Source organism: Zingiber officinale, chromosome 3A (assembly GCF_018446385.1).
Source record: "Zingiber officinale cultivar Zhangliang chromosome 3A, Zo_v1.1, whole genome shotgun sequence".
NCBI classification, from domain to species: domain Eukaryota; kingdom Viridiplantae; phylum Streptophyta; class Magnoliopsida; order Zingiberales; family Zingiberaceae; genus Zingiber; species Zingiber officinale.
In genome coordinates this window covers 54,187,145-54,209,967 of record NC_055990.1, presented here as the reverse complement: position 1 = coordinate 54,209,967, position 22,823 = coordinate 54,187,145, and the positions used below count along the sequence as shown (strand labels likewise).

The 22,823-nt window shown below is 37.7% G+C and overlaps 2 protein-coding genes across 4 annotated transcripts; one reads left to right on the top strand and one right to left on the bottom strand.

Moving 5' to 3' along the window:
- Positions 1–2,155: 2,155 nt before the first annotated feature.
- Positions 2,156–14,163, top strand: LOC122051900 (acid phosphatase 1-like). The gene is made up of 3 exons (XM_042613220.1): positions 2,156–2,685; positions 11,979–12,188; positions 13,684–14,163. Exons 1-3 carry the CDS (start codon positions 2,282–2,284, stop codon positions 13,859–13,861), a joined length of 792 nt encoding a protein of 263 aa, XP_042469154.1. The 5' UTR covers positions 2,156–2,281; the 3' UTR covers positions 13,862–14,163.
- A 5,496-nt stretch (positions 14,164–19,659) lies between these two features.
- Positions 19,660–21,773, bottom strand: LOC122053751 (protein IQ-domain 26-like). Of its 3 annotated transcripts, none has more exons than XM_042615732.1 (4): positions 21,532–21,773; positions 20,734–21,104; positions 20,306–20,512; positions 19,660–20,228 (listed from the first exon to the last, which is right to left on the bottom strand). In XM_042615732.1, exons 1-4 carry the CDS (start codon positions 21,653–21,655, stop codon positions 19,734–19,736), a joined length of 1,197 nt encoding a protein of 398 aa, XP_042471666.1. In that variant the 5' UTR covers positions 21,656–21,773; the 3' UTR covers positions 19,660–19,733. The 3 variants fall into 3 exon arrangements, with proteins under 3 accessions (XP_042471666.1, XP_042471668.1, XP_042471667.1); XM_042615734.1 differs by having other exon boundaries at positions 21,424–21,542; XM_042615733.1 differs by lacking the exon at positions 21,532–21,773 and adding an exon at positions 21,181–21,381.
- Positions 21,774–22,823: the final 1,050 nt, after the last annotated feature.

The window sequence follows — 22,823 nt, the reverse complement described above, 5'->3', positions numbered from 1 at the left end:
AAATCATTTAATCAACTTATTGATTATATTAATTCATTACTACCCAACTCTCCATCATCTAATTAATTTATCTAAAATAATTATGAATAATTAATCAATTAAACTCCATTTATTATTAAACTCTAATTAATCCAATTAATCTCCAATAAAATCCTGAATTAGTCTATCCGATTTAATTAATTAATCAAACTTATATTCATTAATCAACATAATGGTGACTTATTCATCAACTTATTCATAAATCATTTTAATTAATAAATCAATGTATTAATTCCGTCGTCAATTAACTAACGATTAATTCTAATCGTTGCCCGCTAATGATCCAATTAATCCATTATTAATTATGTCAAATTAAATAGATAGATATGGATTAAATAAATCTAATTCATGTAATTATCCAATTTCACGTTGTACCCAAAAGTATCCCTAGATCATAGTTTACTCATAACTTGATCAACAACTTTGACTAATCAAATAACCATAAATTAGCTATTCATTAATCAATTAATTGGAAATCGCTCAATGAATTAGTCCGTTAAATGATATAAATTTAATACCAGTTCAATCGGTAAATTTACTAATTACTTGATAAATTCCTAATCAATAATTAATTGATTAATCCATGTATCAACTATTAACCATCATGAATCAAAACAGTTAGATTGACAAAAACTAATCGTTACCCAACCAACGATCGTTCGTTGCCTTCTTCGACAGCTACTCCCGGTGGCCACGTAGCCGACGATGGCATGAGATCGAGTACAGTAGTTGACGGTTGGGGGTGGTGGTCTGTGGTCGATGGTCGACAACTGATTAGGCAGAGCAATGACCAGTGAGGCAGGTACAGCAACAACGATCACACTATTGGAATGAGGCGGCCTTGGTTGGGGTCGTCGGGTCGCGGCCAGATGACGGCGACGATGGAGGCCAAAAGGGCAAGAGGAAAAACAAATGCCACCAACGTCGAGGTGCAGCAGCAACAGACACGAGTGTCATCGATGTCGAGGTGCAACAGCAGTAGGCACGGGTGTCACACGCGTGGATAGGAGGAGAACAACTGTGGAGTGGCGCGACAAGGGCATCAACGGTGACGATTACAACCAGCCCATCCGCGTTGCTTGGCAAGAGGGAGGTGGCGTGGCACCGGCAAAGGCTGCATCGGCGGTTGGATGCAGAGAAACACGGCGCCTACGGTGGGACTCACGAAGAGCCAGCCTGATGAGGCCACAAGGGCATTGAGTGCGTGAAGAGAAAATAAATTTCTTTACTTGTTTAGAGAAAATAAATATAAAAAATAAAATCCTAGATTTTCTTTCTATTCGATTTATTCCTATAACATATAAAAAGATTTCTTTAAAATTAGAAAAAATATAATAAATTCTATTAATTCATATAAACTTATTTTTTATTAATTATTTACTAATGTATATTTATTTTCTTTAAAATAATTTAATTATATCAAATTTTATTTATTTTAAATCCTTATCTATTTTTTGTTAGGTATATTACAGTTATAGATATTAATATAAATATATAATTAAAAGTTTCCTAATTAGGTTGATTTATTTTAGAAATCCCAAAGGACCCACCCGCCATCTCGAGCACATCTACATGATTTTAAAAATTTAGCACAATTTCTATAATCCTTTCCTTGAAATATCTAAAATATTCATAATATTATAATTTTAAAATTTTTATTTTATGTCAAATATTATTATTTTGGACAAATTACAGTACGATTAAATTTATAAAAGCAAGATCTATCCAAATCTTTCTCAGATGGTCAAGAAAATTCAGTAAGTCACCTTGATGACTTTTCTGAGCATAAAATACGAAAGTCAAACTACGAACGCTATTCATACGACAACATTAATTTTAAAAAATAATCTTATTTTTTAAATTTATGTAAATGTTTAAACTCAAATAGATGTTATGTTCCAATTATTTAATGATTTTTTTATTTCATGACAGTAAGGATAAGAATAAAATAATAATTTAATGATTTTTAACCAGATCATCATAAACTCCTAATCACACATATTTGATAAATTTGGTATGCAAATTTATGTAGATCTAGTCGGGAATTGATCCCTTGTTATATGGTAATATCCCGTATCATGCACCAAAATTTCGAATTTAATCGTTAATTACGATATTCCCATACGCGGGCCGTTCAATCTTCCGGGGCTCTCACAAATCCTTTTCCTTCGTGACAAGCTATCAAATAGCGGACCAGTCGCTCGTGCCGTGGAAGCCTTTTCCTGGTTAGGGTTCCAATTCAATGTCGCCCTTCCGATTCCTTCATCTCCTCCTCATCTTGCTCTTTTCCTACGCCTCCGCCAATACCTACCACTCCCTCCTCCGGATGGTCCCCGACGACCGCGTTTTCAGCGGATCCGCTGGCTTCCGAGGAGCCGCCGATGGCATCTTCTGCGATAGCTGGAGGCTCTCTGTGGAAACTAATAACGCAGGGCATTGGAGGATCATCCCAGAAAACTGCCTCGGGATGGTGGAGGAATACATGAACGGGGATCGGTACTCGTCGGATTCCGACGTTGTCGGCGCTGACTCGCTGTCCTTCGCCATGACTGTTCAGATTGAGGGCGATGGGAAAGACATATGGATCTTTGACATCGACGAGACGCTGCTTTCCAATCTTCCGTATTATGTGGTCCATGGATACGGGTAATCTTTTTCGTGCTTTCTACTCGATGATTTTCTTTATGGATTTATGAAACTGGATCTATTATCTTCTTTTGGGACAAGTATCTACTAAAAAAAAAAAAATCGAATTTTCTAAAAATTTTATAAGAATGCTTCTGAGCTAATGATCCAGCGAAATGCTTGCGAACATTCTACTCGCTCAAAAGCATATCTCAATATTCGATGTGCTGTGGCATTCTATTAAACATGTCGATTTCTCTCATGCACCTTACCTCAAATGACTAGTGGTTGAATATTGGCCTCGATGTTCCATTTCCTTAAGTCTATATGGTGTCCAATTGCTTGACAAAATTTGACTACTCAACTAATATTAAGGCAGCTTATTCCCTAAGTCACTATACCAGACTTGTGGGCTGCAGATATTTGCTTTATAACTTGCTATCCATCTCCAAAGAACTAGTTTTGATGTCAAATTTGAATTTTGTAATTGAAAAGATAAAAGTTAAATTTCATGTCAATTTTAAATGCCTATAGCTGGAGACCATGGAATCATTTTATTAGAACAACTGCATTACTCACCTACAATGTTCCAAAAGGGGCTAGGCGGTAGGCGGGCAGTTACCTGCCGCCTAGCGCCTAGGCGGAATATTTTTTTCTCACGAAACTCCTGCCAATTGATCTATTGGCCAATCGATCGACAATCGATTGATAATATTCAATTGATCGACCAATCAATTTTGAAGGGTTCTCTAAGAAAAAAAATATGTATACTTTGATTTCAACATACAATAAAAATAGTTCAAAATAGCAAAAATACTGACAAGGAACAAATATTAATCAAAATTTAAAATATTAATTTGTTCAACATCAAGATACAATGAAAATAGTAAAAGTACACAGAATAACTCATATAATCCTCCATCCCTAATTCTTCTTCTAGTTTATCTCCATATTTCTCCAACACTTGCTTTGTATCAAATTCAAACTCAAAATCCATGGCATCTTCCTTTTCATCCTATACAAATTCTTCTTTGTGAAGTTTTCTTACATCTTCAATATTTGTTCATCTCCACCATCAACAATCCATCCTTGTGCCATAGTTGCTTCACTAGCAAGTAAAACATCAACTCCTTTTCCTTCTTGTTTTCTCTTTTTATATATGATCTTGGCATTGAATTGAACATAGGCTAAATTGTTCAACCTTCCGGTATGTAATCTATTTCTTTTTTTTTTGTATGGATCTACATTAAAGAAAAATATTAATATTGAATACATATTTAGACATTTAGTAATTACTAATTAGTAGTTATACGATAAGTAATTAAGTACTTACTCCCTCAAAAGTGCTCTAATTTTTCTCACAATTGGAAGAACTTGTAGTTAAAGAAATGATCCTTTTAGCCATCTTTTGCAATTTAGGTACACCATTCCGAAAAGATGCCACCATCCAACTAAATAAAAATAAATCAAATAATAATAATAAGCGAAATTAAGAAACAAGCAATAAAAATTACAAAATAAAGTAAGCAATTATTACTTAGTTGTTACCCGAATCATATTTCTCATCTTTTTTTGCATCCAATTATAGCCATTGTGCTTCCAAATCCCCCACTTTATTGATATACTTCAACAACTCTACATTTACTACCTCACTTTGGCTATCAATATCATCGGAAAAGAATGCTTTAACACAAGTGAAAAATCCATTTGTGATCACTTCTTCACTTCCTATGCTTTGGTCATTGAAGAAGTAATAAGGATTCAAGAGGTAGGCTGCCAAATGTAGTGGACTGTCAAGACGATTACGACTTTTCTCATCAATAATATCAATAATCGGACAATAGTGAAGCTATTGATTTTTGAATGCCACTTTAATCTCCTCTCTCACTCTAAGTAATTCTCTATACACAAAACCCATAGATGGCTTCTTATCCCCATCAACAAGACGAAGTAACTTAACTAAAGGGGCAAATACCTTCAAGCAAAAACTTACCCTATTCTAAAAAGAGGCACTCATAGCAGTATTATATGCCACCTTCCCCTTTGCACTCTTTGAATGTTGGCATGTATTCCATTCTTCACTAGCAACCATAGCTCTTAGTTCACTTTTCTTCTCCATCAAGCTTTGCAAAGTTAGAAAAGCGGTTGCAAATCGTCTTACTCCCGGCCTCACTATGTCCCTTTTTTTGGTAAACTTTCTCATCATTGACAATGTTTTGTGATGTGCATAAATAAAGATTGTCAAGCTCTTTGCCTTCTTAATCACCCCTTTGAATTTAGGTTGGTTCTCAATTCCTTGAAGCATAAGATTTACGGTGTGAGTTACACATAAAATCCAAAATATATGTGGCCTCTTCTCCTTCAACAAATCTGTTCCTGCCATATTATTCAAAGCATTGTTTGTTACCACTTGAACTACACTTTGGGGCCCAACTGCTTCAATGCACTTGTCCACATATTCAAATATATAATTCCCGATGTGGTCTTCATCCGATGCTTCACTAGAAGAAAGGAAAGGTTATGCCTTATTTACAATTGACGCATAAATTCATGATACTTCTTTTCCCGTCGGTCCAAGCATCTGTTAGAATTGAGCAACCATTCAAAGCTCATTCTTCTTCTTGCTTCTTTAATAGATTTTTAGTTCTATCAACCTCTTCCTTCAATAAGGGCTCCCTTAATAGGTATTGAGTTGGAGGACGATAACCCGGGCCAAATTGACCAACCGCTTTCGCAAACCTCTTGAAGCTATCATTGTTAGTGGCATGAAAAGGAATTCCAAACTCGTACACCCATCAAACTAAATATTGGTGCACAATGTGTGTCCTTTACTTTCAAAGTGCATCAATAATATTTTGTTGTTGTTTTGTCTTCTTACTTCCACTCAATGAAAATTCCGGGTCAATGACAGATGCAAATCGGTCCATAGGGCCAAGAGTAAGCGGGTTGTTTTCTTTCCCTTGACTTCCTTCATCTTCCTCACATTCTTCTCGAACAACTTCTTCTCTCATCTCCATTTCATTCATATTTTTTTGTTTCTTTTTTGTTCTTGCTTCTTCAATGGCATTCTTACACCTCACTTTATTGTCATCCAAAGACTTCTTACACAGGGAAACATTTCCCTTGATATTGGCAATATGTTTGATCCTATAAATTCCACCACTAGTAATTTTTCCACACAACTTACATTTCGACTTATCCAAATTTTTAGGATCCACCAAGCCCGCAAATTCCCATCCAACATCATTCAAATTACGTTTCAAAGGGGTATCAATCTCTGGCATTGAATTAGATGTTTCAGAAGATATAGTACCTGATTTTACTACACAAGGAAAAAATTATCAATGTCAATTAAAAAAAATCATTTGAGTCAAGCAATGGTTATCAGACATTCAAAAAATCAATTATCAATTCAATCCAAGCAATAACATACCTAATTTAATAACATACAATTGAATTTTATTAACCAACTTAAACCCAGGGATGTTGTTACTAACTTGGCAGAAGAAAAAGCTACCGGGGAGAAAAGGAGGAGACTGTCGAAGGCTGGAAATGAGGGAACAAGGTGCTGCGCTCCGGCCCAGCAGTTAGGGCTGCTTTCCCTTTGTCGTTGGCAGCCTTGGCTAGCTATGGCGAGCTCTGGCAGCTGCTGTTAAGAAACAGGGCAGGGTGCTGTTGGCTGTTGGTTGGGATAAAGGTAGTAGCTAGGGCTGATGTTGTGGCTGTTGGAGAAGAAAATGACAGCAAAGATGCTGCTTTTTGATGAAGAAGAAGAAGAAGGGGAGGGAGAAGATGAAGAGGCGGCTGCTGCTCTTTGATGAAGAAGAAGGGGAGGGAGAAGATGAAGAGGCGGCTGTTGCTCGAAGAGGAAAAAACCCTTTTCAACGATTCAAAAATCAAAAATCAAAATATAAACCCCTTTCGTCGCCGCTAATCAATTGGTAGAAACTCATTAATTGATTGACAAGGTTCAATCGATTAAGCAACCTTCTACTTCTGCCAATCTATCGGCCAATCGATTCGGCAGGCTTCTGTTTCTTATGAAACTCATGCCAATCGATTGGAAGTGTTTAATTGATTAGCCAATCGATTTGGAAGACTTTTGTTTTTTAAAAAAAATTGGGCGCCCCCCGCCTAAGTGGCGCCTAGCCGCCTAAGTGGCCGATTAATGCGACAACACCTATCGACGCCGCCTTTGCAAAAGGCACCGCCTAGGCGGTCCTAGGCGGTGCCTTTTAGAACACTGCTCACCTATGAAAGAAGAGCAACTACATTATTCAACTAAACAACTAAACGTTAGGCATCAAAACATTTTCTCTTCAGACATTTCTAATATAATCTCAGTTTGTTTGAAAATATTGTTTCCACCTTAACCCACCAACTTCCTTTAAGTTCAATTTGACCCAATGTAATCCTAGGCGGTGCCTTTTAGAACACTGCTTACCTATGAAAGAAGAACAACTACATTATTCAACTAAACGTTAGGCATCAAAACATTTTCTCTTCAGGCATTTCTAATATAATCTCAGTTTTTTTGAAAATATTGTTTCCACCTTAATCCACCAACTTCCTTAAAGCTTAATTTGACCCAATGTAATCCTCCAACCCACCTTGTCATGCAAGACATTAACCGTAGATCCTTGAACCAAGACTAATTCATCAATGTTCTTGAAGATAGGTTATACACTGGTGGTGAGAAGGTCTAAGGAAATATCATTGAATGCTCTACACTCTGAGGTACTTATGGATGCCAAGAAACAAACAAACAAAAAAATCTGTCATTATCCAACCATCAACCAATTCAGTCTGAATTTCCTAAAAAAGCTAGGTTAAAGTACTATTGTATTACAAGGAGTCTGAGCATGACACAAATGAGTGCATTCATTTGAGAATTTAGATTAAAATTGATCAGGTATGGGCATTTGCTTAAATTTGTGAGTCTGAAAGACAAGAGGGAAATGAAGTGGCTCAGAAACTGTTTCAAAAGCATATAAATTTGACAATCGGTAGTCCAACAATAGGAGAGGGAGCAGCTTAGAGTCAAAGTCCACACTAGAAGGAATTTCTCTTGTTTTGCCTTTTATGTAGACTCTGAGTACAACTGAGATCTAGTGTCTTCCAAGGAGGATCATAAAGGATCAATATAGATCGTCAAGATCGCTGGTTGTTCGAATTAAAATTATTAATTGCCTAATTAGGTGTTGGTGGACAAAGGTAGTTCAACTAATGTGCTGTAGCATGAAGCATTTATGAAAGTGGATTATTGCCAAAGGGACTTGGAAGAGGAAAACACCACTTTGATTGGTTTCAATGAAAATAGTATAGTGGCACTAGGAATAATAGTCTTGATTGTGATTGTGATTGTGGGGAGGAAAACAAATCCTTATTCTAGGCCAGGTTTTGTGCAGTTGATCTGCCCTCTTCATATAATGTGATCTTTGAAAGGACAACCTTAAGCAAGTTGAAAGTTGTGATTTAGGTCTATCATTTGGTGATGAAATTTTCAACTTCAAAGGGGGTTGGAATTGAGAAGGGTTAAATTTGATCTATAAGGTTGAGAAGTTGTTTCTTCCACCAACCCCTATATCTGATGCATCAATGTTAGATCTAAATCGCCAACTCAATCTGTAAAGATTTGATGTATCAGATCGAGGAGTTGGTGTAAGAAACAGAGTATCCGATGATGAGAAGTTAGATAAGTTGACTAGGAGGTTTGTGGCCATAGTTTAGGGGTGATCGCGGATCGGATTGGCTCGGTTATTAGGGTAAAAAATTGTCCGGCCCTATTAGATCAGATAATACAATATCAGGACCTACATCCGGCCCTATATCCGATGGTTATTAGGTATCAGATATCCTACGGGTTATCAGTTATTTGGATATTCGACCCTATATCCAATGAAATATAAAATATAAATATAAAACAACAAAAAAATAAAATATTTTAAAATGATAATAGACATTACTCATTATACGTTGTAGCAGCTAATCGTCAATAGCTGCTACAACGTGTAGCAGCTTATCGGCAGTAGCTAATAGGCATAGTTCAACAATCTGAATTTAGCCTCTATGCTGAATTTGTGGAGCCTTCGACTGATCATGATTCATGAAATTCGGGCAGGAGAAGAAACAAAGAATAGAGTCATGAGGAATATTGTAACTTCATAAGGTGTTGAGACAATTATTTTGGTCTATAGAGTATATGCATGCTCCAATATGTAAGGAAATGCAGGACACTGATTAAATTTGAGGAGGTGTTCAACTAGTTGACTAGAGGGTTTGTACGTTTGCTAAGGAATGAAAAGTAGTAGCTGAAAACGCAAGCTATTTGGTGTTAATTTTGTTAGAGAAATTGAATTTCCAGTGTTGCAAATATGGTGATAGTGAAAAGGTAAATGGATACTAGTGGGTGCTTCTAGATTTTAGGGACCTTAATAAGGCTTGCTTAACTGACTGTTTACTATTGCTCTGGTTTGACCAAGTGGTAGACATTACAACCGGATATGAGATGTTGAGCCTTTTGTATGTTTTTTTTTGTATAACCAAATTTTGATGGCAAAGGAGGGAGCTCCACACATCTTTTGAATTTTATAAAGGCACTTACAAAGTTATGAATTTTAATTTGAAAAATAAAACCGATTTTAAGGAATGTATTATAATATAACACATTGGCTGAGCTGCTTATATCATCAACATCCTTCTTGCATCGTTCACAGTTTGATCTTCAATCACAAGGGCTTCTAGATGATCCGTGCCAATTCCTTGTGCATCTTTCTTAGTGAACCCCAAATCTCAGCTATACTTAGGTTCCACATCTTTTGGTGAAACATGAAGACTTACTTCAGGCATGTGATTTTGATTCATTACTTCTCTTGATCTCTTCACCAGATGTAGCTACATCAATTATCATTAAGATAATGTCTTTCTGCACTGGTGGATTTCAAGTATGTTCCTTCTCATTTGGTTCATCTTTCCTTCTTTAGACCCACAAACTTCCTCATATGCCTTTTCCTAATTCCTCAATTTGAATCTTTAAATGAAAGTATTCATGTGTATCCTGTTTCTCTTGTGGAATGCAGGCCAAATTGGTTATGGCTCAAGCAACTACATAATTCAATTCTTGATTCCTAGAAGTACGTTCAAAGTTATCCCCTTAGACCTCATTACAGATGGATGCATGTTAAGTTTCATTGGCTGCTTCTCAGGTTAGAACCTTTTCAATATCTCCATCATTGGAAACTTAAATATTTGATTGTACTTAGTAATGCATGATCATGTATATTTGCTTAAATACATAATAATGAGGATTGTTTTATAGAAGTGTGACAATCAGGAGGCCTTTTGACAAACATAAATGTAGTTATCAAGATGACTGAATGAGAATCAAACACCTACTTAGTTATTTTGATAAATCTCGTTAAAATTTTTGAAAGTGATTTGTCAGAACCTTGTTTGAACATTAACAAACTATCAACACTTTGGGTTATTTTGCCACATCCTCCCAAGTAAATTTCAAACTGAGTTCCTTGAAACATGCAATTTCTTCTAGTGGCAGCTAGGTAAACCGTGTATGTGCTATCCCTCATAGGATTGCTGGGAAAACCTGACACATGTGAGCATATAAAGTTCTATGTAGAGATATTGGGAGTTAAAAGCATGGACCTGTTTTGGCAAGTGGATGCTCCTATCGTAGATGCCAAAGTATGTGGGGACAAGTTCTTGGATTTTCAAAGTGAAAGGTTCTAATTTCTGGCCACCTCACTTCTCTCTTCCCTAATCCTCAAGACACTCTTCTCCCTCTAACTTGACTGCTCTAGTAACACATTTCTCATCAATTACATAATTTCTTGATTATCTATTATTCCTATACTTGCCTTTTGCATTTCTTCTCTTTTAAGAGATTAAGAAAAAATTCCCTGTTATAGCAACTATTAACTTTAATTGTGAATCTATTGTTTCCGATGACTTTAGCCATCACCATTGAATTGGATGAGATTGTTGAACATGTGGTCTCGGAATTAAATAATTATTTCATTTGTAATGGAGAAGCCCCAAGCTCATTTCCTCACATAATCAAAGCCTTAGTGACCCTTCATCGCTGAATCTGGTGAGTTTTGGATTTGGCCTTTTCTATTTCCTACCTCTTGTGATCATGATAGATTCCCCTTTTATAGACTTCAAAGAGACTCATGCAGATCTAACCTGTTTTTGTGCTGACCAGGTTGATTGGACATGTGTCAATTTTCTACTGATCAATATTGAGGCATTTGGATTGGCTCTTGTTCACACTAATCAACTTCTGTAGCATATATGTGTCAATCATCCAACAGTCTTTGAGATTACTGGATAACTCTATTCACATGATGCCTTAGTTGTGATGTGTGCAAATATATAAAATTATCTCATGGAGTTGTTTCACGGGTTCCTTTAAATTTGTCATCTATTGCTGAATATACTGTAGAAGAGAAGTTTTATGCAACTCATGAAGTTGTCCATTCTGAAGAAAAGGTTGATTGGTCTAGGGAAGAACAGTCAAAGATGTCTTTATGAGAGAAGGGCTTAAGAAAAGATAGTTATATAAAATGTAGATTCATGATTAAACGTGTTTGCCCCATTGCATATATATATATCTCATTTAAGGGAGATCAGAGGTGCCCTACCTAATAAATTCCAGTTATTTGTAACACATCTTATTGGCTGGCTGTGTTATACACATGGAGAGATCAAGCATGGTTGTTTTGGGAGTATCAATTCGTTTGCCAAGCCAAGAAGAATTGTGGCATCAGATTATATTCTATTTGCCAAGCCAGGAAGAATTGTGGCTAAGATTATGTTCTTGTAAGAAAGTATTACATATAGGAGTAGACATAGATAAAGTTATTTTCAGCTTAAGTTGATCTAGAATTAAAAAGGCATAATAAAAAAATAAGAGCAACTTTCATATTATAATGAATTTCACCTAATGTAGTTGAATTATCTGAACAATTTCTTCTACTATTTTTAATGATGATTAAAATACTTCTCTGCTGTTCCGGTTGAGGTGGAAATAGAACTAATCATTTCAATATCTAACCTTCTTTGTGGAAATGTACATATCATTTGACCACATGTGTACTTCACTATCATACAATGTTGACATTAGCAAACTCTGTCACAACCAACACTCACTGTTATAAGGATTGTATTTGTTTCAAGTTAGATCTGGAACACATATGATTCATATCTTTCTCCAACGAGTTTGGTTCCATTGTAAGTTGCAAAACTCTGCATCTTTTCTTTGATTTGGATAACTTTTGTTTTTCATCATTTCATAGATCTGAAGTTTTCAATGAGACTTCATTTGATGAATGGGTGGACTTGGCTAAGGCTCCAGCGTTACCAACAAGTCTATGGTTATATGAAGAACTTCTTGGGCTTGGATTTCAGATAGTTCTTCTAACCGGTCGAAGTGAGTTTCAAAGAAGTGCAACCGAAAAGAATCTATTGTTCGCTGGTTACCATTCATGGGAACGACTTATTTTAAGGTACATATACTTCCTATGACATTGTTGAATGGTGCGTTTTCTTGAAATTCCGGTGCTTATGTTCTGTGCATGGCACCATGATCTAATATTGTTCTCTTTCAAAGTTAAAACTTATGAAAAATACATCCAAGGGTGGGTTTAGAATTGTTTGGGATTGAGAAAAATGCATTAAGCAAAATCATCTTGATTCGAAGTGCATTACTCCAAAGCAACCCAGTGTATGATAAATTACACTTGAAACTTTTCCATTGCATTTTACTTAGTGTTTGATAAGTAAACCTCTTTTACAATTTTTAAAATAATTATAACATGTTTAATATTAAAGCATATATATTTTTAAATTATCATGTATATAGGTTTTAAGTTTTTGTATTTTTTTTCTAATTATAAAATTAAACTTTAAACTAATGTAAGATTATATTTAGTATTAAAAAATAGTTTTACCATACAAATATAAGTTTTTAATATAAACTCAAAGTTTTATAATTTAAGAAATGCATCATAATATTTATGAAAGATCTATTTTATTCATCCATGTCTTTCTGTTTAATAATATGATTATTTGTACACCATGTATTTTTTTTATAGTAGTATAAGATACAATTATTGCTTTATTTTTCTATAATTCTAGTACCAATTTGTATACTGTTTAAAAGTTACTTTGATGAAATTTTTCAATGTGACTTTAGGAATGTCTTTATTAAACATCAAATTTCACTCACAAATTTTTGTAAAGCATTCTCAGACTCACCTTGTACAGCCGATCCCACCTAGTGGGAAAAGGCTTGGTTGTTCTTGTATTCTCAGACTCACCTTGATATCCATTATTCATAGTTAATGGAAATTTACATTTTAGTATTTAGATTACAAATTTGGTGAACTGACAAGCCAAGACATATGTTAACCTTTTTTTTTTCTTGCTTTCTTTCTTTCTTGTGCTGTGTTCTACTGAATGCTCGCCCCAAATGTTCACTCAACCATATGGTTTCTTGAATCAATAAATGAATTGTCATCTCTTGTGTTATATTTAGTATTTCCGTTGATCATGATTTCCCTCTAACAAAGGGCCCTAAATCTGCCACCATTTGTTTGATTTTACTCCCTTGATTATCGATACTTTAGCTACTATGTCTTTCTTCAATTAGGAAGCCATAGAAGTTTCTGAAACATAAGAGTGTAATTTCAAGTCAGCCAATTTTATTTCATCAAATAACAAATCACTGAGTCAGACATGGGAAGGCCAACCTGTTATTTAAAAACATGCTTCAACTCTTTTCTTTGAATTTCTCCTATTAGATAAAAGCTGTTGCAGGTTTAAAAGATATCTTTGTTAATTTTTAATTGTCCATTTCTTTCAATCTTCTCAAGCAGACATCTGATACACCTTCTATGTTTAGACCATAAACTAATTGTTCTTCTTTATCTAACTTTTTGAAGAATTATTTCCATTTCACAATGCTATACATGTATATTTGTTATGTTGAAACGATGGCAGGCAAACCGCAGACATAGGAAAGTCTGCAGTGGTCTATAAGTCAGAAAGGCGAGCAGAGCTGGAAGCGCAGGGATTCAGGATTCATGGTAACTCGGGTGATCAGTGGAGCGATCTGTTGGGGTCGCCGATGACAAAGCGCTCCTTCAAACTCCCTAATCCGATGTACTGCGTTGAATGATCTAATACAAGCCGCAAGGCAAGTAGGCAACCATTCTTTTGGCATTCCTATTTTTCACTTGTACCTCTATTGTATTCCTTATCGTCGACACCAAATTATGCCATGGAATGTGATGGCTTTGAAATGGAAAACAAGGATCAGTTCGGTGTTGGTTGTAACTGATACCGGCAAATATGTAAATTAACAAGGCACAAGAGATTACAAATACTGCAACTGTGTATTAGTGTTTTAAAATTGGAATTTACTTGTAATGCTGACTTATTATTATCAAGGTTAATTTGTACACCCAAAAGTTATAGAAATCCTTGCAGAGACATATCCTCAAACGTTGTTACTCGCTTCCTCTTCTTCATCATCAACTTGGAAGATGGGATCCTTAGAGTCCACTGCCGGGGAATTCTCTGTCCACCACCGCTTGTTGCCTGCCCAGGTGAACTTACCTCCATGGCCGCCCTTCTTGGGCTTGCCGCTCATGCCGGTGGCCGACCTCCTGTCCTTGCGCTCTTCCTTGGCCTGCTTTTCTCCTTTCTTTCCCTTTCCTTCCATACCTGCAATGACCTTCGCAGAATGGTGAGTGTTTTCCACTGTCTGTTTCTTCATTCTTGTGCACTTATACACAATTCAGGGGGGGGGGGGGGGGTTCCTGTGCGTGTCTACTGCCGTCTCGGACCATGTTAACGAGCAGGATCTGGAGATCACGTCGAACACTTGGACTGATAGATGCTGATCAGTTGCTGGTGAAGCTTAGCTCGAGCCATGCTTGTCAATCGTCGGAACGATTTCAGGACAAATGGATAAGGGAGAGTGGTGTATTTGGAATTTATTATGTCTGTGTTAATGGATAAGACGTGGATGACTTTTGCAGCGCCAATAGGAAGCACCGAGTTTTGGCGTATATGTCTGCGTTTAATTATTTACCTAAAGAGTTCATGATGCTGCAAACGACAGGTTAATTTTAGGGTTACATTGTGCAATTATATTTTACAAAATTATCATCACTTCTTAAACTTTCCATGGTTTGATTAATTGGATTAAGAATTATAGAATATATATATTCATTTTGAATTAGGAGAATCTTTTTTTATTATTTTTTTGGCCTGTTGATGTGAAATGAGTACATGAGAACTGCCTAACTTGGCACGACCTATTTTTGGTGGGTCATGTTAGGGATGGCCAAAATCAAGTCAAGTTAGACTAGCTAGGTAGCAAACAATTTGACACATTTGTCATTACTACCTGTGAAGGTTTTTTGAATAACTTTTCGTACTTTTGACCTGCAGACTTTCATTTTACTATATTTCAATCTTCATTTAAGAGCTAATTAGGGGGTTTCATTATATTTAGGGTTAATTAGAGCTAATCCAACTTATTTGATTTTGCATCTTGGGGGTTTTGAGGATTTATTTTGTGTTTGATTTGAAATTAATGAGCCTATTTGGTGTTGGATCAAGTACAAATAGATTTGAGTACTCCTTAGAGGCCAGGACAAAGACAAAGTTAATAGGGTATTAATAATGCACATGGCGGTAAGTAGGGCAAGACAAAGAACAATGTCGTAAAAGGTGTAAGGCTAAGCACACCTTCCCATCTTCATTGTGAGTACTCTTTAGAGGCCTGAGAAATCTTTAGGCTCTACTTAGCAGTTCTGGTAAATGACTACATTGTCCTTCTTAGTCAGTCAACAATAAGCCATCTATTTCTCATGCCAATTGCCATGCACAAGTGCTCACAGTCAAGCTATCGCATGTAGCACTCTTGCATGAGAAAAAAAATCAGGTAAATTTGGGATAATCGGTGTCATTTCATGAAAATTTTCTACTAATCGTTAAGATAAATTAAGAATTAGTTTTCAAATGATAAATCATATAATATCGAACCTGTAATGATCGGTCCCATAGAAAATTTTCATCGACTGTTAAGGTAAATCGGGAAACGTGTGTGATAGGTCACCCAGAAGCCTAGCATCTCATTATGTATTTCATTTAGGGGAAAAAAATTTCTATAAATGTATCGTAGTTGGAGATCAAACTAAAGACGCTTAAATAATAATTTGATGTACTTCCACTGCACCATAATCTAGGTGCATGTCTCTAGTTAGCATTGTTGATGGTCCATAGTAGTGCTTCATTCGAATGATTGTGATTGAGATGGAGATGATTGTGGTAGACAATGGGTATCATTATAATCTTTTAATAGTTAATCTTTTATGTTGAAGTAGCTAATCCATTTGAGTAAATTAATTGATGATGAGATTAGTTATCATGACCCGTTTAAATAAGAGATCTCACGTATTAACTTGTGAGACCTAATTAATTAGGAGCCAAAAATACTTAAACACAAGGATAATAGCTAATAAAATTCTTTTACTAGATGATAATTTATCACGTGAAATTAAATTGAAATTCTACATTATACATCAAAATTGATGTCATTGATCCACCATCCTATAACATCAAAATTGATGTCCTAGGGTAGGGTGGAGTTAGTTAGTACGGGATATAGTTATTATCATAGGACAAGAGTTTGAATTTCAGCAAAGTTGAGGGAAAAAGTCCTTTCCGCACTAGCCAACTTTAACTTCCCGATTTAGCTCCTTACAAATGGTCATGAGGTTGACCTTGTGGAGCTGCTGGGGTAGCAGATTCCATCTTTTGCTACCATTAGAGTTATATTATAGTCTCCACCTGATGCCTAATTGACTAGAGGATGACAAACTTATTATAATGGAGTAAAGAATCAATTTATGATGAATGCATCCCTTCGGGGAAAAAAATTCCTCTCACCTAGTAGTTAATTTGTCGGTCGGTTAAAAGTTGATCCCGTGATTTATCTCCTTTCATATAACTTAGGGACGGATTATGAGAGGTACTTAGGGTGAGCCTAATTATCTTTTGCTACAATTAGAGTTATATTACCCCCGGGGATATGGTGCAGCAGGAGGGCATCAAGTTACCCAGACACTCATGGTTTTATCCCCAGCTACGACACATTTACAGGGATTTTTACTCCAAATGAGGAGCACAACCAAGGAATGTTGGGTTTCTCGGTCACACACCATAAGCACTTTTCTATTTACCCTAGCGACTGGTAGGAAACTTCAGTGGGGCAGGATCGATCGCCCTAGGTTCAGTGTTACCTGGTTCATTATTTTTATTATAGTTATATTATAGCCCTCAGGGTAATGGTGCAGTAGCAGAGTACCTTCTTAATTTCCCAAGCATCTAAGAATCGAATCCCAGCTTTAGTGAATTAATGGATGAATTTCACTTAATGGGTAGTTGACCTAAGAAAGTTGGGTTGATGGGTCGCCTGCTATGAGGGCATCTCAATTTATCCTAGTGGGCGGTGGGAAATTCCGTGGTGTCGGTCTGGTCATCCCCAAAATTAGTTGACGTAAACTAGATATCTAGTGCTAACTAAAAATAAAAAATTAGATTTATATTATAGACGGGGGTGAATTAACAGATGAATTTCGCTTAATGAATGATTGATCTAAGAACACTGGGCTGATGGGCTATATGTTGTAAGCACTTCCTGATTTATCCTAGTTGTCAGTGAGAATTTTCCGTGAGGCTGGGTTAGTCACTCAGAATTAGTTGGCGTAAACTAGATATCTAGTGCCAACTAAAATAAAGAGTTATTTTAGATGTCCCGAGCTATGGTGTATGTAGTGGTAAGCACATCTTGGGGTTCCCTATACACCCAAAGTTTAAAACTAAGGGAGCGTACTAAATTTGTCTCCCGTGTTTAAATCACTGGGACCACTAGATTATTATGTAGACTGTCACTTGTACTTATGGATTTATCCTTATTGTTAGTAAGAAAGTTTTATGGGGTTCAGCTGGTAACCTCCAGAATTAGTCGGATCGTAAGATTTAATTGTTTGGATTTTAAAAAAAAAATAGTGTTATTTTAGATGATATATGTTAATAGTGATGATATGGATTTAAGGGGTAGATATATATAGTGAATTAGGTGATTCATGAGTTACTTGAATATGATTTTGACATTCAAAACACACATTACAGGTGACTGGACTTTGGGTGTGGACGGGGTGAACTTGATAAAAAAAATTTAGTGATTGTATTATTTAATTGTATTATATAATTGAGCATCTTAAGCAAGCAAGACTGGGCTAGAGCTCAAGATAGTCTACTTAAGATCGGTCCCTGTTCATGGTGATCTCATGACTTTCGATGTAGAGTTGTTGAGTGTGTGTGGCTAAGTGGTGTAGGGTTAAGTTCGTTCAAATAACTAGATGAGAAAATCGACAAGAACATGCTCATTCTTAAATAACTCAAAAGAAGCTTATTTTTCAAGAAGAGAAGGACAAGAAAAATAACCCTCTCTTAGGCAAATGAGAAACCCAAACTAGGACGGATCACCCCAAAGAGTGATATTTGATTCATGAGAAAAGGAAAAAGAAAAAAAGAAATCACTGTTTAACAATTCAGAAGATTTGAAGCTAAGAACAAGATGCCTTCAACAATAATGTTAGGGCTTTTCTTTTTTGTTGCAACATTAAGTATAGAAACCACAAGGATATAGAATAAAACAAAAAAAAAAATACTATAGCACCTTGCAAAGCGACAAGGAACTTAACATTTCCTCTGCTTTTCTTTTTCTCTAAAGAATTCTTACAGAATGCTCTGTTTATTAGGTTCATGATGAACCATCATTGAATACCATGCATGAGATATGGGTCATCTCTTCGGATAGGTCTAATGATTAGCACATGAAGTGTTATCATCAATGAGGTCTGGGGTTTAAATCTCGATAAAATTGAGATAAATATCTCCTTTATGTGCTAGTTACTATTCCAAAGGCTAGTAGCTGTCCGTGATTTACCTCCTCCATGTTGATCCTGGGACGGATTGGCGGGGGCGCTGAGGGTGAGCGTATTCATCTTTTGCCATCAATGTATGAGACATGAGTCCCTTCGGATGGGTCTAATGGTTAATGTATGAGGTGTTGTCATCGTAAGGTCTGAGATTTGAATCTGAGCAAAGTTAAGATAAATATCTCTTTATATATTTGTCATTATTTCAAAGGTTAATAATTATCTATAATTTACTTTCTTCATGTTGATCTTAGACGAATTAAGACATATATCATATGCAATCTTTCTTTATATTATCCTGAGATCTCGTTGGTTTATGATGACACAGTAGTTTACTGAGATAACATTTGAAATGCAGAGCAGATGGAGCGGAGACAAATAATGCAGCCTCGTTCCACGAGTCCACACATTACTTACTACTACTAACTGCTGCTGCTGACGATCGACACAGGAACTTGATAATCTTGATATTAGTTTGAACAAGAGGATCAAATTAAAAGGACCAGACACGTGGGGAGCACGATAAGCGAGGGAGGAGGGTATCATCATCATCCAAGAACCATGTTTTGTGGGGGAAAAAAGGAGGATAACGAAGAAGAGGGAAGACAGTAACAGTGTAAGCAAAGAGTGCGGAGGAATATTTCTTGAGTAGTGTGTTATGCAACTGATAATTATGTGACGAAATGATTCCTGAAAAGGCTCTCAAAAAGAGAGCTGACCTGCTTCATGCATCAGCATCACACTGAACTGCCATCTTGTCTCCGATCAGCCCTCCACATGGCATGTCCAGCCCAATCATATTCAAATGAACATGATCACTGAACAGCAAGTGTGGCCATACCACAAGATGTACTTTGATTAATTATATTCCTAGAATATAATACTACAGTTGGATGATCCTTCAGTATTTTGTTCAGATCTTCGAGTTGCATTCATGAAGTACACACACATGTCAATCTTCCAAATTCACCTGAATTGTTCATCATTGCAGAAAAAGAAAACAAGGTTTTCTACGTTGTTTGCAGGTAAATTTCACTCTTTGCTTCCCCGCCGAGGAATCCATGCAAATGGCTCTTGCGGTTGATGAATGCATGGCATCGGCGTCGCGCCGCTAATCCCGGAGTTCAGGTGCACCTCGCTCAACGGCTGCCGCTTCCTCAGCTTCGCCGTCGACGACTGCGTGTTCGTCATGTAGTTAGGGGAGCTCGAGTCATTCCTGTACCGTGGCGTGCTATGCGCCGTGGCGGGGAGCCGGCACTTCTTGCCGGTGGTCCACCACTCGTTCTCTGGGAAGTGGAAACGGCTGGGGATCGAGATCCGGGCCGGGACTTGAATTGGAAGTGGAGAAGTGAACGAATGGAGAATAGAAACGTCGCTCTCTGAAGCAGAGAGACTACTGTTCCGGCAGCAAGGTCTCAGCTTTGCACGCCACGTGTCGACCTCAACGATGTTCGGGCTTCTGGCGAGCAAGGCCCCGTCGAAGCCTGTCGAGAGCCGCCGGTCTCGGACGTCGATCTCGAGCTTTTCCTGTAATGAATTGAAGACGGCCGATTGCTTCAAGCAGTTCGTGATTATTAAGCAGAGAATTAGGATTAACGACGTACTAAGGATCTCCGATGGCGGATCTCCGGTAGAAAGATTCTTTCGTCGGAGATCAGATTCCGGGATCTTTGAGCTCGAACTGTGGCCTGAGCTCGGATGAGCGCCTGCATTCTGTGCAGAGCGGCGGCGGCTTCCTTGCGAACAAGATACCCTCTGACCAAAGCTTGCAGTTTGACCAGTGCCTTGAGAGCTCTGTGAGCTTTCCTTGCCTTAATTCAAAGAATGTGAATTGAAGAACTGAGAATTAAGTAATAGCAGGTATATTGAATGATGAAGAGAGGCAGCAATGAATTCGATTCAGAAGATAAAGTGAAATTAAAAGCTATGCGTTCTTCGCGCAAAGAACAAGTAGTAGGAGACAAATCGTATATTTGAAAACGTCGCCGATAAAAAAAAACTTAGTTACGGAAATGAGAAGATGATTCGCTACCAAGTAGCCCCTGAAAGCTGCTTGAATCCGCACAGCCGCCGCCGCCGCCGCCGCCGACTCGTAGGAGGCGACAACAGCGGCGCTCGCTCCATTTCCGGCGAGATGCACCACGGCGGCGGCCACAGCGATCGCGTTCTTGCTCTGCCTCATCTTGCTTTCGTCGTAGAAGCACTTGAACCACGCCGCCTCGATGGCCGCCGCCGAAGCTGCGTTCTGGCCCAACGTCACGTCGCCGGAGTCCTGCGACTTACGAAAGCTCCATCTTTTCTTCTCCGCCCTCGCCTCAGTACTGGAGGAGTCCTTAGTCTGCTTGTTCTCCTTACTCAAACTCCAAAGATTGCGGAACCACCTCGCCGCCCGGCCCATCTCTCCTACAAAAAGAGAACAAGTGACACGTCGAACACCCCGATCAAGAATACATAAATCTAAATAATGGCAAGAACTTACCGCAAACAAAACCCTCTCTTTCAAATGGTAAAACTCAGAAGAGAGAAGATAAAAGTAATGTAAAGATCAAAAGCAGGAGAACTGCGAAATCTGAAGAGTGAGAGTAAATTCGCAGCATTTCAAATAAAGACGCAGCTGAAAACTAAACGCTCGCATTCGTATGCTTCTATTGGCTCCAAATTTCCATGTGAGGCGACAGAGGCGAGATCAAAGAAGAGAGAGATTGAGCCAAGGGTAAGTTACCTTCAACATGGAGAAGCCATGGATTTTTCTGCACCCACCACACTAGCTAGAAGACATGCCCGAAAAGAGACATATTATTTGGTGACACACATACCGAGGAGGACTGACCTCGCGAGTTCAAATCGCACGCGTCGCGTCTTCCTTCCAATTTTATAACGAGAAATCTCCCTTTGAAAGATTGGACGCTGGCAGTCTCGTGATTTCTAGCTCCCTCGCGACATTTACTACACATTCAGATTGCTCTCGGTAATTTGCATGGCATGGGCCAAGGCCTCACCTTGGCTCGCGCAAGAAGGTGCTCTGTGACTGGTCGGAGCACCTAAATGAAGAGCGGGGAAAGTGGAAGAATTGAAGACAAAGGCGATGTTTGCTCTGCTCTGCTCTGTTCTGCACTGCTGTGATTGATTCCTATCAAGACAAAAGGGGAACAAAGGAAACAAAAATAAAAACCTTCCTCTTTTCTCGCTGCGATGCCGTCGTCTCCGCTCTGTTTGAAATAGTGGATTTGGCGGCGGAGAATCCGACTAGAGGAAGAACTAAAGATGTTTTTTTTTTACGGGGTTTTCCTTGGCCAAGAATCGAGGAAAAATCGCAGCTTTGATTACGGTTTTGTGATGTGACGATTCTCGCTGCTACGGAAGCGGATCTTTTGGATCAATTTCTCCGGATTCTTCGCCAATTGTTTAGTTAAAAATTTCCGAGGGTCAAAACTCATTTATGAAGGAAATGGTTTCGCTATGTTTTTTTCCTTCTCGAGCTGCGCATCAAAACCCCAAGATTCAAGGAAATTGTTTGGCAGTTGGCTTTAATTCAGATTCCATACTTCTTGTGGCCGACATCACGTCAATGATCACTAGCAACTAATTTGAACTGTAGGATATCTTTCATATTTGGATTAACATGTTTTTATAAGAGATTCTAAGTTAGTCTCGGATGAACATCTTTCAGAGTTGCTCAGAGCTACTTCGGAGTTACGTGAAGACACTCTCACTCAAATAACCTTTGAGGATGAAATTTACACTCCGGGAGGCACTGGAGTGCATGGAGGATGTCTCAGAATGCATTGGAGGCAATTCAAAGCACCTAGAAGATGCCCCCGGGCAGATAAAGAGCATAGTTTATGGAGTTTATCGAGTCGAAGCTGAGGTGATAATTATTGCAGCTGGATGTGCCTCGAACCAGATTGAAGACGCTTTCAACACCTTATAAAATTACTATTCAGCCAGAATTTAGAACAATACTTCAAAAACAATAAGCCACAACTTCTACATCCAAACGCTCGCCGTGCTACTCTGACTTTCGACTACAATGTTGCAACGCTACTTTGACAATTAGACTTTACACTGGATTTTCATATTGTCAGTACACAAAGTTGTGATCATTTCTTTTATAAATTCTTT